The sequence below is a fragment of the Apteryx rowi genome, unplaced genomic scaffold (genome assembly GCF_003343035.1).
Source record: "Apteryx rowi isolate R43461 unplaced genomic scaffold, aptRow1 scaffold_223, whole genome shotgun sequence".
In the NCBI taxonomy this organism is placed as follows: domain Eukaryota; kingdom Metazoa; phylum Chordata; class Aves; order Apterygiformes; family Apterygidae; genus Apteryx; species Apteryx rowi.
Window position 1 is genome coordinate 876,884 of NW_020448564.1, and position 23,663 is coordinate 900,546.

Sequence of the window (23,663 nt, forward strand, 5' to 3'; positions counted from 1 at the left end):
ATTCCCTCAAGCAGGCAGGCAAATTAACAGAAAAATCACAGCCACCTATGGGAAATGCCCTCAAAAATCAGTCCTCCTCTGGCCTTACCTATAATGGCTTCCTTCAGGCTGGACTCCACAGGTAAGATGTTCTTCTCCACCAGCTCCATGGGACCCGGCCTCTGCGCTATCTTCTCATTGAGGTCATCAGCCAGTCTGGCTCTCTTCAGCTTCAGCTGCTTAGCCTGCAAGGAGGGTTCAGCTGAGGTCTCTGCTCAGGGAAAGTAAAGAAAATGGCATCAGTCCAGCAACGGTCAACCTATGCACTTCAGTAGTATTTCACTTCTATTCAGAAAGGTAACTGTAGGTAACTGTACAGAAGAAATCCCTGTAGATAACAATAGATAACTATACAATGTAAAAATATTATACATATCTTACAGATATTATGTGCAAGATAACTATAATAGCTCTCATGACTCTAGAATAGGACAAATTCACTGCACTCAAACTGATGTCACTTGATTCTCATTCATCTTTTCCCTTTCAGTTGTGTCCAAAGATGTGGTACTCAGCAGCAGCAGAGTACTTCCTCTCTGAAACTTAGGTGTAGAGACACTGTATCAAATCTTCCTCACTCCCRTTTGGATACTTTAGAGTGTCTTCTCTTATCAGAAGACCAGTCCACACTCATTCCATTTTATTGTTGCTAAGCTGCACAAAACTGCACAGTTTGAGTTTATGACAGATTCTTCTGAAAATCAAAAAGACCATGCAAGGAGAGATGAATCCCTCCCAAGAAACCATGCAGCAGACATGACCTTCTGCCCACTCCTAATTAAAAGAAAGATTTAGGGGTGAGAGGCAAAATAGAAAGCTGTTAAAAGAAGTAGTTATAACAAAGTTTACTGTTGATGTCTTCCTGTTTAGTGTATGCTATACCTTCCAGAATGTGCATCCTAACCAGCTCTGATCTCTCTGGCCGGGACCGGATTTTCCGTTTCAAATAGTCCTCTGTCTGCAGCAAAAACAGACAAGCAAGAACCAATTTCAGTTGATCAGACACAGGATTGAGGTAATTTTGGGTAGCACAAACAAGAAAAACAACCACTTTTAGTTGTTACTAAGATCTAAATAAACACTGAACAGAAAAGAGAGATATCTTCTGTCCCAGAGCACTCACAGAATGAGTTCATTTTAAAGACGACCTTCTACTGTACATCCCACCAGTATAAGAGTGCACCACTGGCCCTGCAGACCAGAAACAGGAAAGGACTTCTTCAAGAGCTGAAGCCCTCTTTTTCCCATTATGCAGCACCACTAGCTTGTGTCAGGGTGACATTCAAGATTTTTCTCTTTATACTAAAGATAGATGCATTGGTTCCATTATTTAAAGAAATACTTATACATACTGCTGGCATTTGGGGCTGACTTGCGGTTTGGGTCTACTCCTTTATTTGTTTAAAGACATGTTAAGGTAAAAGACCCCATGCACTCCCTGGGCAGACAGAATCTAAACTCTTTCACAAGCACCATTTGGTTTCCAGAGCTGCTTTTAGCTCCATCTTTGGAGAATGCACTACAGAGCAGTGTACAGAGATGATCCTGTCTGAGCTGAGCATGTTACCATTTACTCATCTCAGGAATGGGAATCTGGGAGTAGTGGGTAACTGACTGATAGGTACTAGCCATCAGAATGAACCCTTAGGGAAAATAAATATTAAAGTCTATCAAAAAACATGCCATACTTGCTCAACATTAATTTCATAAGAAGGTTTTAGAAAAAAGAGAAGGAAGAAACAAAAACCTTTGGGACACTGTTCTTTATGCAAAGTGTATTGTTCCAGTCCTTCTGCAGAGTTTAAAGAGCTAACAATGCCTGACAGGTTTCAATTACAGCTGTTATATCTTTAGTTTTATACTGTTTTCATTTTTAAAACAAAACTTAGCCAAACAGCTGTAACAGGTTTTATTTCTCTGTAGGCTGGTCAGAAAACACGCTATCCCCAGAGGCCTTTTGAGGAACAGAAATCATCAAGAAACCCCCTGTTTGAGAAGAAGGTGCAGCATGAAGTGCGTTGCCTATTTCAGGCCTGACTTCCTCTTTCTCAAGAGCCAGGAGTCTGTGTGATTTCAGTGTTTCACAAGATTTTGGGATCTTCTCTATTAAATCTTTAATTTCTAGTGCCCTAGATAAACAAGAGCATGTGTATGTAACACAGAAACTATACACTTTGCTCAAAGGTGGAAATCACCCACTTCAATGGCATCCACACAGCAGGAGCATTTAAGAGCAAAACACCATAAAAATGAGCATGCAAAGTATATGAATGGTGGGGAAGAAGAATATCAGTAATCTCCAAAGATGACTCTGGGGAAAATCTAGGCACTGTCTTCAATGGCTTTTAGGTATGACTAGTTCACAGAGATCACCACCGCTGCATATATACTGAAGAAAAACACCCTACTCAGCATATCTCTGGCTGCTTAGCAAGGTATTGCATCCAGAATATGACTGATACCCTTCTGCATCTCACTGGTATCTACAGGATGCCCAACATATAAGAACTACCACTACTGACTTCTTTGAAATCTTAAGGAGCATACTGTATCTTACCCTGGCCCGCTCCAAACTCCTTCTTTGTTCATGAAATGCAGCTGGACTTTTCAGAGCTGTTGAGAGAAAAACATTTAGAGAATGAATAGGAATGATTGAGTTCTTTCACTGCATGTCCTTTCAGGCCAACTAAGTTAACAAATATACTGCAGCAACTGCCTTCTGCATCTTTCAACACCCTGGATCAGATCTCCAGCTGTTATAAAGCAATGTGAATTGACATACTCCATTTTACAGCACAGGAGCTACAGGAGCTGACCCGGACTTTTTGTGGGCTGCTGAAAAGAATAATATGGGCTGCATTTCCAGTTGAACTGACCACTGTTCACAAAATGGGGCCCAAGAACATGAGTCAAAAATAGCCCCCAACAAATGCCTTTTAGAAGCTTCAGCATGGAGTAAAACATCCAGGACCCTTAAGTAAGTGATTGGCACTGAAACACTGAAGAGGTACATGAAATGTCTGGAAGGATGGGAGAGGATCCTAATGAACTGTAAATCTTCTTTAGTACCATGTAATGTCACAGGAAGCTGCAAGCTTTGCATTAATCTGCACCTGTGTTTTGTGTACATGCATGGGCTGGTTACAAATTCAGTAGGTCTGCAGCAGGACATATATATTGCTCCTACATGTAAAAGAGAAACTATCATGAGAACARGAACACTTGGACAGGAAAGTACATCTGTTTGTTCACAGATAAGCAAGACTTGAGGAATTAACAGCAGCTCTCCATATAACAGACCTCCTCTCCCTCTTCAGCCTAGTATAAAAACAGAACCAAAATGGATCATGTTTTAAGAAACTGATCCTCTGCTGTCCAGGACGGTACTAACCCTGGAGGAATCTCTCACTCTGCCTGGCTCCTGTGGAACACCCAAAGCTCACGTCCCACAGTAAAACTGGAAAAAGAGGTGATATTACTTCTGCCTCAGCAATGAGAACTGTCACTAGTTCCTTGCAGTTTTCCCAAATCCACAAGCAGCTTGTTTTCTAAAATGATCATAGTTTGATTTATATTCACAACTGACCAAAGGGAACATAACTCATCCTCTTTCATATTTCTGAAATACTCATATTTAAAACTGCCTGATGGAGCTTTTAAATTACCATCAGGCTGAACAGCACAGTAAAAAAACTTCAGCTTTACAGACAAGCTGCAAGTCTTCTGAAGTCAGAAATCTCAACTTGTGCAGTCAGTTGAGATTCAGACTACAGAAATAAATGAAGAACAATTTATAGAATAACTAAACTAAATTGAGAAATAACCACAGTGAGTGAGCATACAAATCCCTACCATGATGGGGCAAATAGTTCAGATTAAAGATAGTTTCATATTATCTGGTTTTTGAGAAATCACCAGAGAAAGTTAGGCAAACTGGCAAATGGGAGTGCACTGATTGGAATAAACCAAAATAACTGGTTTCGCAATAACTGAAAAAATAGTATCAAAAAATTTCACGGGCTAGCTGAAACATCCATTTCTGGGTAGTCTGCCCATCACACTTTGATGAATGGCAAGCAGCAAATCATACTGGGAAACACTGTTTTCAAGCCACACAGACTGCTTGTGAGTATGCATGACCTTGCACTTTAACACGCAGTTCTTTCATTGCATGCATATCATAGAAAAGTGCAATTAAAGCTTCTTTAAGCTCAGGCACACTTGGGCAAAGGTACCATGCAATATAAAAATCTATATAAAAATCCTCATAGGAGACAAGCAAAGCAGGCCTGATGTTGACTTCTGAAACCTCGCTACCACTAGAATGTGCAGGCAATGCAGTAATTCCTTACTCCCCCCTTCCTCCCTACATCTGCTGTCAGGATGAGGCACCACATGAACTTTAAGTGACATTTTCCTGACCATAACAAATGCTAAAAAGTCAAYTACAGCAGCTCAGTTGATTTCACAGGTAGTCCAGGAAAAATCTTGAATACAGAGGAACAAAGCAAGAAGAAAAGATTCCCCATGTAAAAAATGAACACCCCTCCCTCTCCCAAAACAAATACACATTGCATAGTAAGCAAGGCAAAACTGCTAGGGGAAGAACCTTGCAAAGAAGTCTCAGACTCTCCTGACTAGTCCGCTGGAAACAAGCACTGGTTTGTAGCTCTCTGGGCTGGCAACATGACAGAGCACGACCTCTGAAAATGTCAAGAGGGCACAAATCCTTCACCTCTTCCCTCAGCAATCTAGGATGGGGCTGACATATCAGAAGCGGGTGTCTACTGTAAAATCGTCCTYCACCCAAACTTAACTAAGCCTTGCACATCTTTCTGGTCTTGAAACAACTACACAGCCCAGAGCTGTGGAACAACTCAGTTAACTTTACTACAGCAAACGGAAAAAACAATATCCAAGGAAGCAAACTGAAGCCGTACGACACAGGCTGCCTGGCCACTGACTGGTTTAGACTCTGAGTTAACTCTACAAGGAGGCCCAGAGTGCAGACCCACACCCTCCACCAGCTCCCGCCACAGGCCTTCCCAGCCGCCTGGTGCTCCTCCCTGCTGAATAATTCCTGGGCAAAATTATCCATACTGACAAAGCTCTACCCTTTYCAGCTGTATCAGGTATTCTGGCTCATTTTGGCTGCATACACAAATGAGAAGCGTAGCTGGTAGACCAGCAGCAGGGGTAACCTCCAGCAGAAGGCATGGAGGTAGGCACAGGGCAGTGGCTTCTACTGCTAACCCAGGATTCATATCCACAGCCCATGGTGCCTACAGCAGCAGTTACAGCAACAGAAAATAGAGATGAAGAGACTCCAAGCAACTAATCCTTTCTGACTCCTCAGACTGGATAAAATATACTAAACTATTCCTGACAGAAGTTTGTCTAACCTGTTCTTGAAGACCTCTAATGAAAAATGTAATATTATGTCCCCAGAGAAATTATCCCAGTGCTCAGATGTCCTTACTATTTGAAAGCCTTTCTGAATGACTAACCTACATTTCCCTTCCTACAGTTTATACTCATTATTCCTTGCCTTACCTGTCGTAAACACAGAAAACAATTTATTCTCTTCTTTGCATCTATCCATACGTATCTGAAACTTTCAGTTTTCCTAATAACCTTCTGCTCTCTAAAATGACCAAATTCACTTATTTCAACCTTTCCTTATAGATAAAGTTTCACAGACCTTCGATCATTTATTGCTTTCTTTTGGACTCCTTCCAATTGATCCACATTTTTCTTGAAGTACAGTGTCTAAAATTGGACAYGTAATCCAGCCTAGACTTTATCAGCTTTTAACAGAGCTGAATGATTATTTCATAACACTTCCCAGTTATATGTCTCAGTCTCTCCCAGGTGTTTGCCTTTTTTGTGTGCATAAAACGTGTAACACTCTTCACTTGTGTTTGGCTCACAAACCACAAAAGGCCGATCCTCTTCTGCAGAATTGCTATCTAGCCAGTCATCTTCCATTCATGCCGCTGACTAGCCCTAGCAAAATGCAGAAACTTTGCATTTGCCTGTTTTCTTCCCCATATTCTTTCTCCAGGTTCTCAAGAATATTGTGAGTCCCAATCCTGTCCTCCTGACAACTTAATAAATAGCAAGCTTAAACATATTATTCCCTTATTTAAATCAAATTGCTGAAAATACTGAATAGTATCAGACACAGGCCTTCCAACTCCCCATCCCACCCAGAAGCCCTGCTCAACACATCCTCCCAGTTTGACAGCAAGCCTTTATTCCATATACTGGTCTGCAACCAATTTTGCATCCAGCTTAGAGTTTTCCCAGCTCGCTTATGAAAATGTCAGGTGAGCCAGTGTCAAGCACCTTACTAAACCCAAGAAGTGAAAAAAGGCATTAAACATTCTGACTTCCCAAGGAGATAATTCAACAAGTATTTATTCTGGTGGTAGGTCCAGTTTAGGTTAATGACCTCCCTCCTCCTCCCCCATGTCCCTCTCATTCCTGCCTCTCCATTGATGTTTCAACTGTATTCACAGCACACAGTGAACTGGACCAGAGAACTGTTATTAAAAAAGAACTCCACCTCCTCCCCATCCCTCTTCCCCCTCTGCAAGGAGAGGTGTTATTTAACTCAGTTTGATTTCTTGATCTGGCTCACTGCCTGACTGACAAACAGCTTTGCTACCAAACCTGGGGTGAGCACCTGAGGAGCATGGTGCTGCCAGAGAAAGAAAAGCTTGCCAAATACAACAGTAGCATCAGCTGCTAGCTGCTAGCTTTTGTTTTCCATGATATGCAGAGAAGGCTTTCCTTGGTATTTCTCTGCTACTGAGGTACTCTAAAATGTAAAAGTAACTTATACTATTGTCCCCTTCTAGTTATGCATCACTTTTGCCTGCCTTTCTGATTTTGTTCCTACATGTGCATGTTATTTTCATCCTTAACAGTCTGAGGATACACTTTCTGCCTTCATTCCTGTACCTAGGCCTGGGACAAAGCACGTTAGCCCTCAGTTATGCTGACAAAACAGTTTGTGGGCTCTGATCACATTTGTTTTGAAAGAGTTATTCTAACCTGGATCAGTACGCTGATCTAGTTTACGGCACGGCTCCACAAATAACTGTGTCAGCAAAACTGAGCAAAAACTGCACTGGCAGACAAAGCCAGAAACGAGAGGCTGGGTTTAAAGCCAGCACTGCAGCAGGAGCCCCCATACTGCTAAACTACAGCCTTGGTGTCTGCAGACTGCCCCATCTATCTTAGGAAAACAGCCTGATGTTACAAATGGCTGTCAGCAACATGTCCCACTGAACAAGCATTAAAAATGGTTTAGTGATAGAAGGGATAATACTGTCACTAAAAGTGTTTTGGACAGCACATTCCAGCAGGTGCCCCTCACTGACAGAGCTGTAAATACTTGTGTCCCACTCAGACAACCAAACAGTTATTTGCAGCCTCTACTGCTATGAGGATGGGCTTAATACCCCTCACATTTAGATGGCTGACAGCAAGACATTATTTTCCTACCACAGATGGGTTGGCTAGCAAGGATCTGAGGAAATTCCTACCACATACATTCTAGTTTTTTATCCCCTCTGGATCATTTTGATGCTTCTTCGTAGGAATTCCTGAAGCATTAGTATCTGCTGCCACACCCCTAGCTACCTCGGAGAAATCACCCTCGAGACAAACGATCCAATGGTTTTGTGCCTCCACCCTGCCATCTGACCTCCAAAGTTACGCAGCAGCACAGAGGACATCTATGATGATGCATGTCCTCCCATTCAAAACGCAGAGGTGGAAGCCACTAATCTTCACTTCAAACCAGTGTATTAATTCCTATGAGAAAGGGTCGAAAACTGCAACGTATAACCTCAGTGTTYCCTCAGTCCAAGCCACATTTTGAGGACGGCAGCACGTGAATGATGGGAGACGCTGCTGCTGCAAAGCATCCAACTGCTGCTGCTATCTACATGCTGACTCCGGGCAATCAGGGCCTAGGAATCAAACTCAAATCTCTGATATCACAGAAGAGACAAAAAACTAGGCAAAATAGTTCAAACATTTATGTTCAGGGTCTACCCTGCAACATGCAAAAGCCAACTGTAGCCTCGCAGAGCTTTCAAAGATAGTCATATGAAGATATTCAAGTTCCTGTTACCTAGTGTGAGAAACAACTGGAATCAGAACAAAATCCAGTCACTCTAAGAACGAAACATAGCAGAGGAAGGGACTGACCCAACTGCTGAGAAAGAGAGGTCAAATTATCTCTRCACTCTGCACTGGCTTATGCAGCCCACAGAAGACACCAAGACTTACAAGAAGCCAAATAAAGGGAAGAAAGAAAGATAAAAGGCTCTTCACAGACTCCAGCAGCTCAAATATTTAGGGAAGAGGAGAGGCTGCAAAACCTTCTGAAATTGGTAAGATCACCACTGAAGGCTCCTCTCCATGACTGGGTAAAAACAGCAGTTGAAAGATGTTCTCAACTAGTTTCTATCAGACCTGTAGGCAGGCAGAGGAGAGACAAGTGTGCCTTCCTTGGTTATTCTATCTAGTTTATTATAGAGAACAAGGTAATACCTGAACCCAAAATCAGATGGTCAGACAACATCCAATGTTTGTAGAAAGTGATGGATATAGCTAAATTCAAAATACTGCTTCAGGCATTCTACTTTTCAGTTAGATCACCTAGGTTAGAAAAGGTACAATCTTCCTTTGCTATGACAAAAAGGGGCTTGTGTCCCACCCAAAACCAACCTCAGACACGCTGGCTTAATTCAGAAAGGGAGAAGGCCTGCTGCTGTGCCTGTACACTGCTCCTCTCAACAGGATTCTAGTTTCTCTCTCTTGTTTATTATGCTTTCGTAAAAAGATGAGATAAAGCGCTGCAAATATGCTTGATGACTTCCTCTGTCAGTTCAGGGTGGGGCTCCCCAAGTAGCATTTGGTGAGACTCAAATCTCAAACCACAGATCTGGGCAGTCGGCCCTTTCTTTCCCTCAGTCTTCACCCCATTTCCAAATAGCACTTATCATAGCATGGAAGAGAAATTTAGCAGTGTTCAAAAACTGGGCCACATGCACAGAAGGAGCTGTCATATTGCTAGTGGGACAGTATCAGAAATGTATGTTTGCCACTATTAGGGAACGTGCAAAAGCACTGACAAAAAGTGCTAAGATTTTTCAAGGCCCAACTTTGAAGCAATTTGAACTGAGAGATACGTGTAAATTCTCAGAAAGTTCACTCTCTTCAGGAGCAAAATGGAAATTGTCACCCATGGTAACGGTTATCAGATCTATAAGTGACTGTTGCTACAACATTGTCGCAAAGAACATTTACAGCAAAAATACAGATAATGCATAAGCCACTCTGTGCATCCATTAACTCTTTGTATTCAAAGGACATTATTTAAAAGCTGAATTAGAAAAAAACAAAAAAAGATAAAAGGAAGCGGAAAGAGGAAAAGGAAGATAAGGAGTTTCTAATGGACCCCTCTGATTCATCCACTCCTGGATCAGACTTTTTATCCATTCCTTGGATGGATAACTGCCCCTTTGCAAACATTGCTGACAATTCTATGAAGTGCCAAGACTTGGAGAGATACAAGGAAAAAAGAAGAAAAAGGAGAGGCTATTCCCAACTTAAAAGTAAGCAATGAACACAAAAAGCCTGTAGGAAGGTGAAGGAAAAAATCTGTATTACATACAAGCTTTTACTACTCTGAATGATTATGCTTCTCTGGCAAACAACCTGCCAAGTTAAATATCTTTCTTTACTGCTGCAGGGACCGAGGACTAAATGCAGCTTATCAAACCTCGAGCACAGACTTTTCTTACTGTAACTTCAGAAAGGGCAAACAGCACATATTTATTACTGGCACAATGAACTTTCCTACTAAAACCATTATTAATGGCAGATGATATAAACACATGGAAAACAAACACATACAGCTATCTAAAATATAAACAAACCAGACACAGCTCTTAAGCCTCTCGTAATGAGGCACTCAGCTTAAATGGATAGACTCCTTCTGCATACCTGGAGTCAACCTCAAGGCACTGAAACTGTTCTTCAAGAGAGGAGATCAAAGAGTAAAGAAACAGCAAATAACTCCCAAGAGACAAGTTACAGGTAAATGATAGAATTAAAATAAAAACAGTTACAGATTTCTGTGCTCCAAGCCACGGCCCTCTAAAGCTTTATGATACTTACTTGGTGTTATAGTCTTACTCTCAGTACACAACATCAAGCACACCAAAAGTTTCATTACAGCCTCTAGATTTGAGATTCCAGTCTATATACAATGAACCAGGAAATAACAGGGTTTCAGAGATTAAATCGAGTATTTTAAAAGTTATTTTTATACCTTAAAAACTTGAGTTTGGACATTTTATTGAACAAGCCTGGGAGCAACAGTTTCAGTCCATATGTTTGTCTTTAACCCCTTATCCTAACTGAAAGTAAGAAAAAAGGATAAGAAAGAGAAGCAGTCACTAATGGGCAGAATAGCAGACACTAGATGGCTGGGAAGTATAAATTTGTATTTTTGGTAGTACAAAAAATCTTTAAGAAAATACATGGACCCTCGCTTCCAAGACCAGATATGTAAAGTGGTGAGAGAAAGATGAGAGTGCAACACACAGCGCACACATGTAAAACAGGAAGTGCACTCTCAGGACATTAAAGGAATTGATTTATCTGGAATTCAAATATAACAGACAGCAATCTTGAAATGTGTACTGCATAGCCACATGGAAACACTTCTAAAGCAGTAAAACTCCACACAGGAGTAGCAGTTCATCCTATACAACAGCCTTTATGTATAAGACAAAATATTGTTGAGGCATGAAGAATTGCACCTAAGATTATCGACACAACTGCAGAACATTTCCCGCCTCGAAAAATGTTACGCATTTATATAACTGTGTACGTTCGAACTGCTTACTACCTTTCCAGGACCTACATCAAAAGATGCTCCCGTTTCACAGCTAACACAGATAAACAATTAAAACAGCTGTTTTTTGGGGGGGTTGTTTTGTTTTTTCCTGATGACATTTCAGCATGATCCATTGTAGCCATTGTCTGTAGCAGGAATCAAGAGCTGACAATATCCACAAATGACAACTCTGCTTCAACTATTGCCCCACATATTAGATTGAGAAGTTTCATGTTTAAACCTCTCAGCTTAATAAGAAAACATGCACATGAAACAAAATATTAAATACAGATCTACGCAATAAAGTCTGTAGGTGCATAGTTTTCATCAACAAAATTACTTTAAAAAAATTAAGAAAAAAATTGAGCAGTGGTTAGACTGAGGGCAAAGGCTGTAACAGCAGTATTTTTAGCTACTCTTCACAAACACAACTGTGTATGGATGGCCAAATTTTGGAGTTGAAGTGTTAAAGTCTACAGGCATGGTTTTAACTTCAGCAACTCATATACGACAAGTTAGCAAGCACAATTACATGCATTTCCCTTACAGATATCAGTACTTCAAAGACCATTGTTGTCTTCTGATGATGATAGCTGTGCTGGATGCAGAAGGCCAGTTACAAGGTTTGCCTAGATGACAATCAACATGGATAGGCCAAGACATAACCTGTCTTCTGCACCCTAAAATCACGTTCTAAGTGTCCSCAGTAAATGGCAATTCCTGTAGTTCCTTTATTCTAAGTTCCATTAATTCTAAGTGATGCCTCACAGCCCAAAGAAAGGGAACACTGTATTTTAATTTTATGATAGATACTAACATTTCTCCACTAACCTTATGGCTAGAAAAAAGGTAGCTAATAACAACAGAGGCCTAATGAGATTGTAGTTGTCATATTGCCTATTGTATTGCACCCATTCCTAATCACATGACATGCTGCAATTGAACTATGACMTGACTAGACAGTTGTAGTTGCCATGACAAGCAACGTGGAAACATGAGAAATCTGTATTGACCCTAGTGGAGAGAGAGAATTGATGCCAGATGAACTCCTGCACAAACTGCCACAAGAGAGCAAGGACTGGTGAAGAGGGTTCATGGGATAAAAAGACTGAACTGCCAGCAGAAGTTAGAAAGTTTACAAGGACACGGGCTTACTACTGTATGCTGGAGAGGATGGCACTATTTTTTTTTTATGTCTGTCTTCTACATAAATTCTGCATATACTGCATCCTAAAAAACTTAAACACACAGTCAGAGTAGTTGGATCTGGGCACAAAGGCTGGCGAACACCAAATGAAATCAAATCAAATAGTGAAGTGAAAAAGCAGCTCCTAGAAATTCTGTCCCTGTACTGCAGCCACCCTCCTTTCAGCTTTCGATCCAGGTAATGGCCTTTTCCAAGGCCACCCATGTCCCCTTGCAGATATTCACAAAGCAGTGCTCCAGAGCAACACAAAGCTCGCTCTCAGGCAGAACTCACTCCTCCTGCTGCCCTTGGGTGGATCTTTGGGTCACATCCTGAACAAGAGCTTTCCTGCAGGACTGCGCCACATGACAACCTTGCCTGCTTGGCTCTATTTCATGTCTGCAACCAGTAGCCAAAGATCACAATCCAGACTGATAAAACAACGGACACGTGAAGCTTTAAACCTTGCAAAACAGAAAAAGCACAACATATTTTGCAAAGCAAGGTATTGCTACATTGGCTAAATGTCTTTCCCCTAAAAATTCTTGCCGTTTTAGTTGAAGATATTTTCCACGTCTTTCTACTGAGATGTGTATTAGTTACTGTGTTAAACACTCCTTTCAAGGGCAGAAAAACTAGGTGTTTAATATTCGCAAAAAAAACCTACAATAGCTCTAATCTTTAAATTCAACACTGTAAAAACTGACAGTATCTGACTGTTCTTTTACAGCATGCCAGAGTTCAGAGTCGAACACAGACAGCCATTTTTATTTAGCTAGTGTTTCTCGTATTATATTCTATTATTTAGCTAGTGTATGAGGAGGGGAAGATGAAAATCACTTCTGCACAATTAAAAAAATGCAAATAGCCCAAAAACTTGTTTGCTGGCACTATCTGTCCTCTATTAAGGGCCTCAGAAAATAGGCCAAAACCTGAATAAATATGAAGACTCAATTCTTGTTTCTAGAAGCAGATCACCTAGATCAAATCACAGGTATGTCAGATGCAGATAAAGAATTGCTCATCACCTCTTTTCTATGGGCAATTGAGAATTTTAATCTTCAACTAAGAAATCCCACTCTGGTAAAAGGTTAAGCAAAGTGAAAACAGAAAAACAAGAAGAATTAACGAAGCATACAAATCAGTTATTTGAATCCTCTATCGCTGCTTAAAAATGCTTTAGTTCTTACTACAATATGCTAACTTCACAGTGAAGCATAGCCCTACTGTAGGTGGTTGACAGGCTGGAAAGGGTATTCAAGTGAGATTAAGTGTTCTTGGTAAAAAATGTTGAAACATTTGCCTTTCCTCTCTACAATATAAACAAAATTCCACATGGGAACAAAATAATCAATTCCCGGCTCTGTTCTGAACAAGCAAAGCAGAAGCAATATGATTCTCACCATCACTTTAATGTGAGCATCAACCCCTTTACTAACATATCTTCTCCCACTCCTCAGTTTTACAGAGTCTAAAAAACTTTTGTTAAAGGAAGCCTGAAACACACTTCTTTGTTTAGGGCACCAAGCTGAATCTAAACGTTACCTAAGACTTACGTTGCAATTAGGGGAACCAAAGGTGTCAAAGTGAGCTTGCACAGTGTAAAGCAAAAACTTTTACTCCCTCCATACATGGTTCATAGATTTTTGCAGGTCTGTTCAGCTACAAGATCCAARAACTGAAGTGTATTAAAGGTTAAATCTAAATGAACAAGTAGGATAGCATAATAGGAGCAAATTTGCAGAGAAGAACAGCTGAGGATGCTGAGGAACTGACATTCACACTCCACATATTTATGGGGGGTGGGGGTGTCTCAGACAAGCTCTAGTCTAGTCCCATGGCCTGAACATTTATTGGCTGAAGGAGAATATTCTTCAGTTTAGTTTCATCCCAATTTAATCCAACCTTTGCACTCTGAGACCATTTCCTGGTGCAAAGCAAAGCCCAGCAGGCAGGAGTAATCAAGAGCTTCATTTCAAAAGCACATTCCTGACCCAAGTTACAATGCTAATGTACATGCAAACTCAACTACCACCATTCTTTCAAGAGTGCCAAGGCTCTTCAGATGGAAAATAAAGGCTAGAAGCCAAACAGCATTTCACAAGGAGAGAGAACACCAGCTCATTTAATTCATCCTCTGGATTCTCTAATTTTTTTTTAAAAGTATGATATGGGGCTTGTCTGTTTCCTGACTAAAGAACTCAGGAGGGAAAAATGGGGTCCAGTATAGCCATCTTTAGTAGCAGAAGGCAGGGGAATACGATTAAGTAACTACATTCTTTCACAGACAGGGTGTGCAGGGAAGAGACACGAAAGAATACAGAGAAACCTGGACATTCCCACTGGCAAGTAAAAACATCTATTCTGAAGTGCTGAAAGTAGAAGCAAAGCTGTCACGGTTCTGAGAAGCCTTCAAGAGGAACATGGCCCTTAGTCATCCTCTGTACTTTTCAGGTTAAAAATGGGACTTTTGCCTGAAGTAGCACAAGTTATCTCACATCTGATCTTCTCATTAAAAATGGCCCAGCCAAATAATGTTTTAAACATATCTCTGTCTGTAGTTATTTCCAATCGGCAGGTATTGGTAAATGATACCATTACTTGAAGGGAACTGGCTTTAAATCATGTTTAGAATAGATCTGCCAAGATGTTTCTCTCTATTTCAGAAAGGACCTTTTATGTGTTGCCAGTATTTTTACATGGACATTTCACTGAGCATTCTTCTTTAGTCTGTTGTAAAACTCACACATAAGAGATACAAATGAAGCAAGGAAGGGAACTATTCTGCAAAAACTAGTTATTTAGGCTACATTTTAAGCAACTGTAAGACTGACTAATTATTCTGGGTGCCTTGCTTGAATTACTTGAAAGGGCCTCATTTTCAAAGGGCCTGCAAAACAGACCACTCTCAGGAGTCACAGGTTTGGCCAGCCACACTTTGAAGAAAGCCAGTACTGAAAATAATCTAGTACAGTATTCGTATGCATATCTGTCTAAAGAAGGAGACCACAAAAAAGTCAGGAACATTTTCTCCTGGGAAGTATTAGCAAAAGCACCCAGCCACAGGGACATTATACTTTCATCTAAAAGCAAGTAAGCGTATTCGATAGAAGCACCTATATGAGTTCTCCAGGTAAAAATAACGAGAGGCATGATTTAGTATATCCAGTCAGGCCCATCTTTCCTTTTTAATTTGGTAACAGAATTTTAAGAAGGGGGTCCTAGAAACATCTTGGGCATGTCGCTACTTTCCAGTGAGCCACTTCAGCTTACAGAGTGGTGCTGACAGGTCCTCTTCATTCAGAGAGAGAGTGGACAGCCTAACCATCTGACTTTAGCAAAGTCTAAGCCACATCGCTGTGTCATATTACAGCGTGCACCCCAGAAATAGGAGGAGCGAGACACTCCTCATCATTACCTTGTCTTCCAATAAGGCATGTGAGATGGGGGAGGGGGCAGGTTTTTCCAAAGAAGAAAACATTTAGCTGGCCCACTGCCGTTTGCTAAAGCTGGCAAGGGAAATAGAATTGAATTGAAAAATAAAACGCTTGTTCTTTGGTCTTGCCTTGATTTGTTACCTGTATGTCATCTAGTTCAGAGGTATCAAAGCACGGTAAAATTATTTGTCGCAGATCTTTCCATAGGGGCTGGGAGAAACAAAACAAAAAAATCTCGAGCACTAGTCTGGCTGTGAATATATTAAAACTTGGCATTAGGGTACATCCTATGTGTCCACCCAGACAGGTACATTAAAGTTTTTCAGCTCTGCAATTTTTGCCTCCCCTTGCAGCAAGGGGGACTGGCTGATGCCCATAGGGCTCTTCCTAGCTATGTTTCAAGCTGCAAACATAAAGCGTGGCCCCTTGTTGGTAAACAACCCACACAAACTGCCAGATTTGATCAGGTCTGTAGAATAAATACATACAAAGTTACAACTGCCTCAGAGGTCCGGGGAGCTGACAAACAAGAACAGAAACTACAGAGGCAGGAAGCCTGTAAAAAGAGCGATTACCAGCACACGTCAAGTATATAAGACACTTCTAATATAGCATGTTCTCCAGAAGACYGTTCTCCACTGTGATCAAATACAACCACTGTTTTGAAGTGCAGCTAGGCTTGGAGCCATTACACTACTCCTCAGTATCAGAGATGGTCCCATGTCTAGAGTACCAACACTTAAGAAGGAGAAAGTTGAGTGAAATAGGGTGGGGCTCTTAGATATGGTATTTTTCATCCAGAAATGGGGAATTAGATGTTTTAAATCATATGTGAAACCAGTCTCCACTCAAAAATAGGCATAAAAAATAAGAAAAAGAGTTTAAGTGGTACTTACGCGGCATGATCCCTTGGCTCACCAGCTCCTCCCGTGTGCGTCGCTGCTGGAGCTTCAACTGCAGCACTGCACAACAGCAGAGAGAGGGAAGAGAAGGAAACCCATCAGTGTGAGAAACAACGAAAGACACATTTTCAAATGCATTTGGTTTTCTTCTCTGGATGCCAAGACATTAGTGAGCAGCAGAACAAAAAGACCCCCCTCCCACCCTACTCCCCTGCACTTCTGCAATTGCAGAAGTAGCCTTTAGCAGTAAGGTTTCCGTATTCTGCTGCGGGCAACAAGCAGAGGAAGTTGCAAAGGGTCTTGGCAGGGTGATAAAAATCCGCAAAGCCAGGCCTGTTTCTCAATTCTTTCTAGAGCACCATGTTCTTTCCAAACCATTAATATCAAAAAACAAACAAAGAAAAACACAGACTGACTGTACTCCAGTAAAAACAATGTGACACCCAAACTGCAAATGGCTCCAAAGCTCTAATTGCCATGTGCAAATTAAATTGATATGACAAAATTATTGGTCATTAAGATTTCTCTAAATTACAAGGCTGATTTCTTTTCTCAATTCAGAAGTTCTTTTACCTTCTGAAACAACTCATGAAAGTGAAATATCATGATATATCTAGAAGTGTCCTTGTTCCATAGCAAAAGGAATCCTTTATCACAAGAATTTTTCCTATTTATTTTAGTGAAATGGCACAGAAGTAGTATTTTTATGAAATACAATTATTTAATTGTTTCTAATACAAATCTCTGGTACACTCATAATTTCAACATTTAGGTTACAATAGCAGTTTTTATTTAAACTGTATAATCAAAACAGTATTTTGGAAATTGTTCATACGAATAATCAAGGACAGCTCCCATATGAAAGAAACCTTTTAAAACTGAAGAAAAAAAATCACACACGCACGCACAAACACATATCAATTTAGGTCAACCTGAGTGAACATCAACAGATACTGAACCCTGTTACAATCAAAAATTATGTTGGGTACTCAACACAACATATTATAAAATTAATGGCATGGCCTTTTCCCTGTTTTAATTTTAGTTACTCTGTCAAGCTGATGTCTGTTGTATAGATCACAGAAGTCCACACAAATGTAACAGAACCACCAGAGTGCAAAACTACAGTCTAACCATACGATCCTACTATAACCCTCCTACTTCCTTTCTCAAATACCATTTCTGTCCAATAAATTCCTTTCATACATTATATGCAAATTTATACTGTACTTTCCCTAAAGTAGGGATCAAAATACTGAAGGAAAAGATGCCACTTGATCTCCTTACATATATCATCATGTTTTACCTGCTTCTTCAAATCTCCTACTTGCAGTTTGCATTTGACCAAGATGCATCTTCCAGTAAGGCATCTAGTCTTCATGTGAAGCTAATGAGAGATGAAAATCTCGTATCTTCCTTGGTTATTTGCACAGTGGCTAACCACCTTCACTTAAACACACACTTGAATTTTCACTTGGATTTGTCTAGCTTCAACTTCTGTAGGCTCTTGATATATCTTTCTATTAAAGGTTTATGACCATCAGAACGGATTTCCTACCTGTGGAGGTACTTCTGTATACAGTGTGCAATCAGGTTACCTCTCTTCTTTTTCCTAAGCTAAACTAGGATTTCTTAACATATGCATCCTAGGGAGGAAACGACTTATTTTAATAAGGGGAAGGGAGAGGGGGAGTTAGTTAAAGCACTACGCTAATTCTGTGCAGGATCAGCCAAGAGCCAGAGCTGGGAGGAGGGAATGCACAGGGGAAGGAACAGGCCCTTCGTTTGGCTGCGAAACTGCAAACAGAAGTGGTAGTCTCAGACTCCCTCCCACCAAGCCGTGCAATCGCACTCCCACTTTTGGGCTGGCATGAACATTAATATGATCTCACGGCTGGCCTGTTCACAGAGCTCTTTATTTGTTGGATTAGTTTTGAGGTGGGTCAAAGCCTGAACCAGGTGATGACACAGCTACATGAGTGCCAGTGCCAACAGAATGGATGGGACCATGGAGGACAATCTGAGTCAACTTAAGGTGCCATGGAAACACACCTTAGGAGCCTAGTTAGAAGTTAACTGAGTTGATCTCACAGCTTGCTGCCACACAGAGTCAATCCCTCCCTCCCCCCCATCAGTTCTCATGTTCATCTGACTGGTGACTGCACTCAGTAACTTGACAGAAAACACAGCCAACCCAAAAAGTGAATAGTTTTCTGTCAGGTTAGTGCATTGAACAGGACTACTGTATAGTCAGATATTTGCTAAAGCTGACATAAGGTGGGGGGGAGACTTCCCCTCCCAGCAGCAGCATGCCACTAAGTTATTTCAGCTCTGTTAGGTAACTGCACATTAAATCTCTCACTATGTAGCATTTTTTCCACTCTTGAGTCATTTGGGGGGGCTTGTTTCCATGTCCTGAATTAGCATGTCTCACTAAATGTAGACAAACTAGGCACAGAGCTACAGCACCAGTCTCCCCAACTTTACATGCAGATAATCTCATTATTACTCATTTCTTCCCGCTTACACATCTAGCAATGTATTTATTAGCCCTTTTTGCCACAGCACTGTCATATTTACTTGCTAGGACTACTTACCTTTCCAACTATTTCCTACTATACCTACTATTTACCTCGCTAGGGCTACTTACCTTTGCCCTCCCAGGGTCACCGATTTTCAGAGAAAAACTCCCCCACGCAGCTATCACCTGCATTTCCTGGTGTATAACTCTGCACTCAGCTGTATTTGCACACGTTTAGCACAATTGGTCTCAGTTTGCCTAAATGATGTAAACAATTTTTTACAGTCATCACAATTATCTCTGCCTTCCACCCACAACTTCACTAGCAATCATCCTACATTCATTTCCAGACCCACCAGGCTCATCCCAACTAGAAACACTTTACTTTCTTTGCTTACAGTCAGTTCGTAATCCATTTAAGTAGTACTTCGTTGAATTCAGAGATAATTTTTAAATCAAATATACTGCACTAACAAGTTAAAGACCTTATACCAGCCAACACCTCTAGCAACCAAATTTCTAGTATCAAAACAAAAAAACTGCCTTTGAGCAGACCTGTTTTTCAAAAACTGTAAAGCTGAATAGCAGGATTATGCTTCTATTCTTATACCATCTAAATTCTTTATCAAATTTTCCATATTTTCTTCCTGGAACTGATATCGGATTGGCTGCTATTTACCTCACTCACTTTTTCACTAGTGATGCAAAACGTCACTTCTTTCCCTCTTCTGAGGTCTCCTGACTATTCCTGGATTTATTAGCAATCAGTCTCAGCAACATAACCAGAGATTTCATCAAATGATTTGCAATTCTCTTCCTGACTTCAGCTTCTCTTATTAATTTTCTAAATATAACTTATTTATATAGATCAGCTACCATCTATTACCCTTTTTCTTGACTCATTAAATGTATCTTTTCTTTTCGATCACTATGTCCCTCCATGGCAAGAAATTACCAACTGTCAAGGGGACTAAATTGGGAATAGGAAAAGGTCATTTTCACAATATTTTTAATTAGCACTAAGTAATTCTTGGGATTTATGAACATATATATGTAGATATTAAGTGCAAGTTATTACCAGCACATAATGCACTTTTCCCCCAATACAGTTTATTACAGGCACAGGGAAGAGGGCAAAAAGGTTTAATTCAGTTCACTCCTGAATTCACTTTGGCTTAAATTAAGTACTTGAAGTTCCAAACGCCATTTCATATATTTAGGAGATCACCTGTTTACGTGTGCAAGTGTGTGAATCCTATATATAGATTAACAGATGTCCCAAGAGCCAATCCAAGGTTGTAGTACATGGAGCTCAGCCAAAAGTCTAGAATGACGAGAGAAATTCAAAGTTACTCAAAGACAAACTGGGGCGTAGATCTTTGAATCACAAGCCAACATTTTTTGGTTTCCTTTAAAAGTGTACTTAAATTCTAAATTAATTTTCAATTTAGGGGAAAAAAAACAGGTCATATAAAAGAGGGTATATATCTGCTGCCAAGAAAATAAATTTTATACTAGGACTCTCTTATTCATCTCTTTATTGAACTTGTACCACAATCTGTGAAGCATTTTGTAAGCTCTGAAAGCTTGTCTGATTTTCCCACCACAAAATTGGAATAATCAATTTATTTCACAAGTAGAGAAATTCTGAAATTTAACTAAAGTCTGGACAAAGTTTTTAGATCTCTAATGAACTTTTTCAAGACTTACTAAAACATTCCAGCAAAATCTGGAAGACGGCAGCGAGGACCGCTGGCAGCAGTTTAGACAGGGGCAGAGAAGCACTTGCGTGGGTGTGTGCTAACAGACAAATAACATTGCAGTACAGCTACTATCAACAGAGCTGTCCTGTTAGTGAAACATAGCAAGACAACTATTTTTTTGCTCATCTCACCACAGAACTGCTTTAATAGTGAACCCACAGACACACTCAAAGAGCAGAGCTTACTGTCCACCCACTCACAGCTGGTGGGAACTCAGAGCAGCACACGCTTAACAAACTAAGGCTGTGCCCATAYGGGCACTTTCAGGACACGCTTCTCCTTACAGCTCCAGCAATAGTACAGGTGCATCAGTAGTAAGCAGTAGCAAAAACAAATGGTTATGGTGAGCTAAGTTGTTTTTTTTGCAGCTTGTCATCTAAACTTACTACAGTGTGTCTCCCCTTACACACACATACCTGAGAGCCCTTCCACTTCTAAGCCACATTTCATGCTTAACAGTGTGATTAGAACTACCACAGAAACTACACTGCAACCCCTGCATCTCAAAGAAAACATGTTAACAGAAAAAAATGCTCTCATCTTGGGAAACATGTCACACACCATGATAGGTTTTTGACAACAACAACAAAAATTCTGTATTTCCTGTTTCATGAGGACACGCACAGAGAAATACACAGTTCTGTTCTGAACTGCTGTTTGTGGTGAGGCCCAACATACGCTGAATACAGACTTATTGCCAAAGCAAATTACACGTTTTTATAAAACCTTTTCTTCTGAGGTGTCACAACAGACACAAGAAGTCACCCAACCAAGGCAATGATTAAGTATAGCCACAGGGTGGATTATACCACTTAAGCACTCGCTGTAGTGCAGAGTAGGAAGTGAGGAAGGCTAACAGAGCCAAACGAAACTCCCCAGAGGAACTGAGGTAGGCAGAACGTACAACCTACGCTGGAATTCAGCCCAGGATGCCAGTGCAAGAAGAGAGAGCGCAAGGGCCATAAACTGTGCATATTAACTAGTAAGGCTATAAGCTCGTGGACACGATTTATTGATTTTGTAAAGGCAGTGAAAGCGCTTTGCCTGATATAAAAACTCATCTTTGCGACCCACTCAATAAACCAGATGACTAGAAAGTGAAACTACCAAAGAACAAGTGAAATTAGCCTAACTTCATTATCTAAGCTGTGGAAAGTGCAAACACAAGTAAAAGCAGTAAAAAGCAAATTATGCACTTTAATATTCATAAAGGTTCATGGTCATTTATTTGTAAGATGCTCAGCACCTCTGCACACCACATTCGAAAGCTCTGTGCTACAGCATCCACTTAGCTCACAAGAAAGCACTAGTACAGTATGAGCTGCAACGGAAACCTGCCCCTCAGTACATCAACACCTCTACCTTTCTGTAGCACCAATGATTTTCTAGGAGAATTTTCACCGCCACCATTGCATTTATCACTCAGACCCCTACAGACATTGTAATTACACTGAGAAGAGTATTTTTTTCCTAATTTCTGACGTATTAAGTAGCCCCATTTGCCAAATCCAGCTTTGGAATATGCAGCACATTTGCCATTGGTTTGAACAGAAGTTGCACCCCCAATTTATAACCAAATTCGATTGCTTGGAGATGTAGTGAGAAAACCTTCCTTTGACTCCAGAAATGGTTTCTGAGCATTTTTCAGCTATGCTGGCTTAAAAACAAATGTTGACTCGTACTAGCGCTTTCATGCTTCAGCAGGAAGCCAGCTTAGATTCGAGTTCATATATCAGCAAGAGCAGCATCTGCTCAGTTCCAATTACAAAATCTTTATATACCAAAGCAGCAAAGGGCAGTTAGAATTACAGATTATTTTGTAGTGTTARCAAGAAGCTACAAAAAAAATTTCAGCTATGATAGTTTTGATCGATGAGCGAGTATACAATGGTCAAAATCAATTCTGAAAATAACTCTCAAATTGCTGAGGTCGACAGGTTTTTTTGCACTTTTCTTGCGCTGTCAACACCACACACCATACCGCATGAAATTTGCTAGAACGGTGGTTAGCAACAAAGAAAAGCCAACTTTCTTGGCCTTTTTTTAAAGGCAACTTTCTGAGCATAACAGCATTTTAATCCACTAACTGCTGATGGGGAATCCACACTGGCTTTGCGTTTAAGCAGACTGTGCAGTTAACAGAGAAGCATTTGAGTGAAGCAGACTGTAAATGACACCCAAGCTGAAGGGATTATATGGCAGTTGGCTACCCAGCGAAGGGAATGCCAAAAATTTGTCCCTTTGTGGGGTGAAGGAGAAGCAGCAGGGTACACTGTTGATCCTCACAATTTGCAAGCATCCGCTGTTGTTGTGATGTGGCTATATTCCTTTGAATGCATTTGAAAGAATGGCTTGGAGTGAGCCTGAGCAAAGGGATAGTTAAGCAGAAGTGTATTTCTTTACCATTTGAGACTATCTCATATTCCACTACCGCTTTTCTCTACTGCAGCAACAAGGACTGCTATTAAAATGCAGACAGTTTCCTCATCTCTTCCTTAGCAACCCTACTAAGGAGAAAAAGGGGTGCGCAGTGGTGAAGAGAAGGAGAATTTGTTTTAGTCTCTTAAATTGTTATAAGAACCTTTCACACTAGAGGCGAACCCCACTTATTTATATTCATGCCGTGCTCTTCTCTTTGTGAGAAGTGGGATTGTGACCAGCCTCCCTACAACCAAAGAGGAGCAAATCCTGAACAGGAAACAAAACCAGGATCAGGAATGGTTCCTTATTACAGATCACATGAATGATGAAAGTGGATTTCTTAGCACTGTAGAAATCCACATGCTCTACTGCAATAGGCTTAGGTGAGCAGGTGTCTCTTATCATTTTAGTGAATATTTATGAACACTGATAACCTCCTTTCCCAGCTCTGCTTATGCAACAGAGAAGGT

The 23,663-nt window shown here is 40.6% G+C and overlaps 1 protein-coding gene across 16 annotated transcripts in view; it reads right to left on the reverse strand.

Annotated features, from left to right (window-relative positions):
* The window catches only part of MRTFA (myocardin related transcription factor A), a 99,627-nt gene that overhangs the window by 13,084 nt on the left and 62,880 nt on the right, over positions 1-23,663 (reverse strand). For 9 of the 16 annotated variants that reach the window (XM_026064979.1, XM_026064983.1, XM_026064974.1 and 6 more), the window contains 4 exons: positions 16,483-16,548; positions 2,597-2,652; positions 922-997; positions 89-250 (listed from right to left, as the gene is read on the reverse strand). In XM_026064979.1, coding sequence (XP_025920764.1) covers positions 89-250; positions 922-997; positions 2,597-2,652; positions 16,483-16,548 — 360 coding nt within the window. Of the gene's footprint in view, positions 1-88; positions 251-921; positions 998-2,596; positions 2,653-16,482; positions 16,549-19,138; positions 19,268-20,237; positions 20,334-23,663 lie in introns of all 16 variants that reach the window. The other 7 variants (XM_026064984.1, XM_026064986.1, XM_026064988.1 and 4 more) reach the window with 2 other exon arrangements.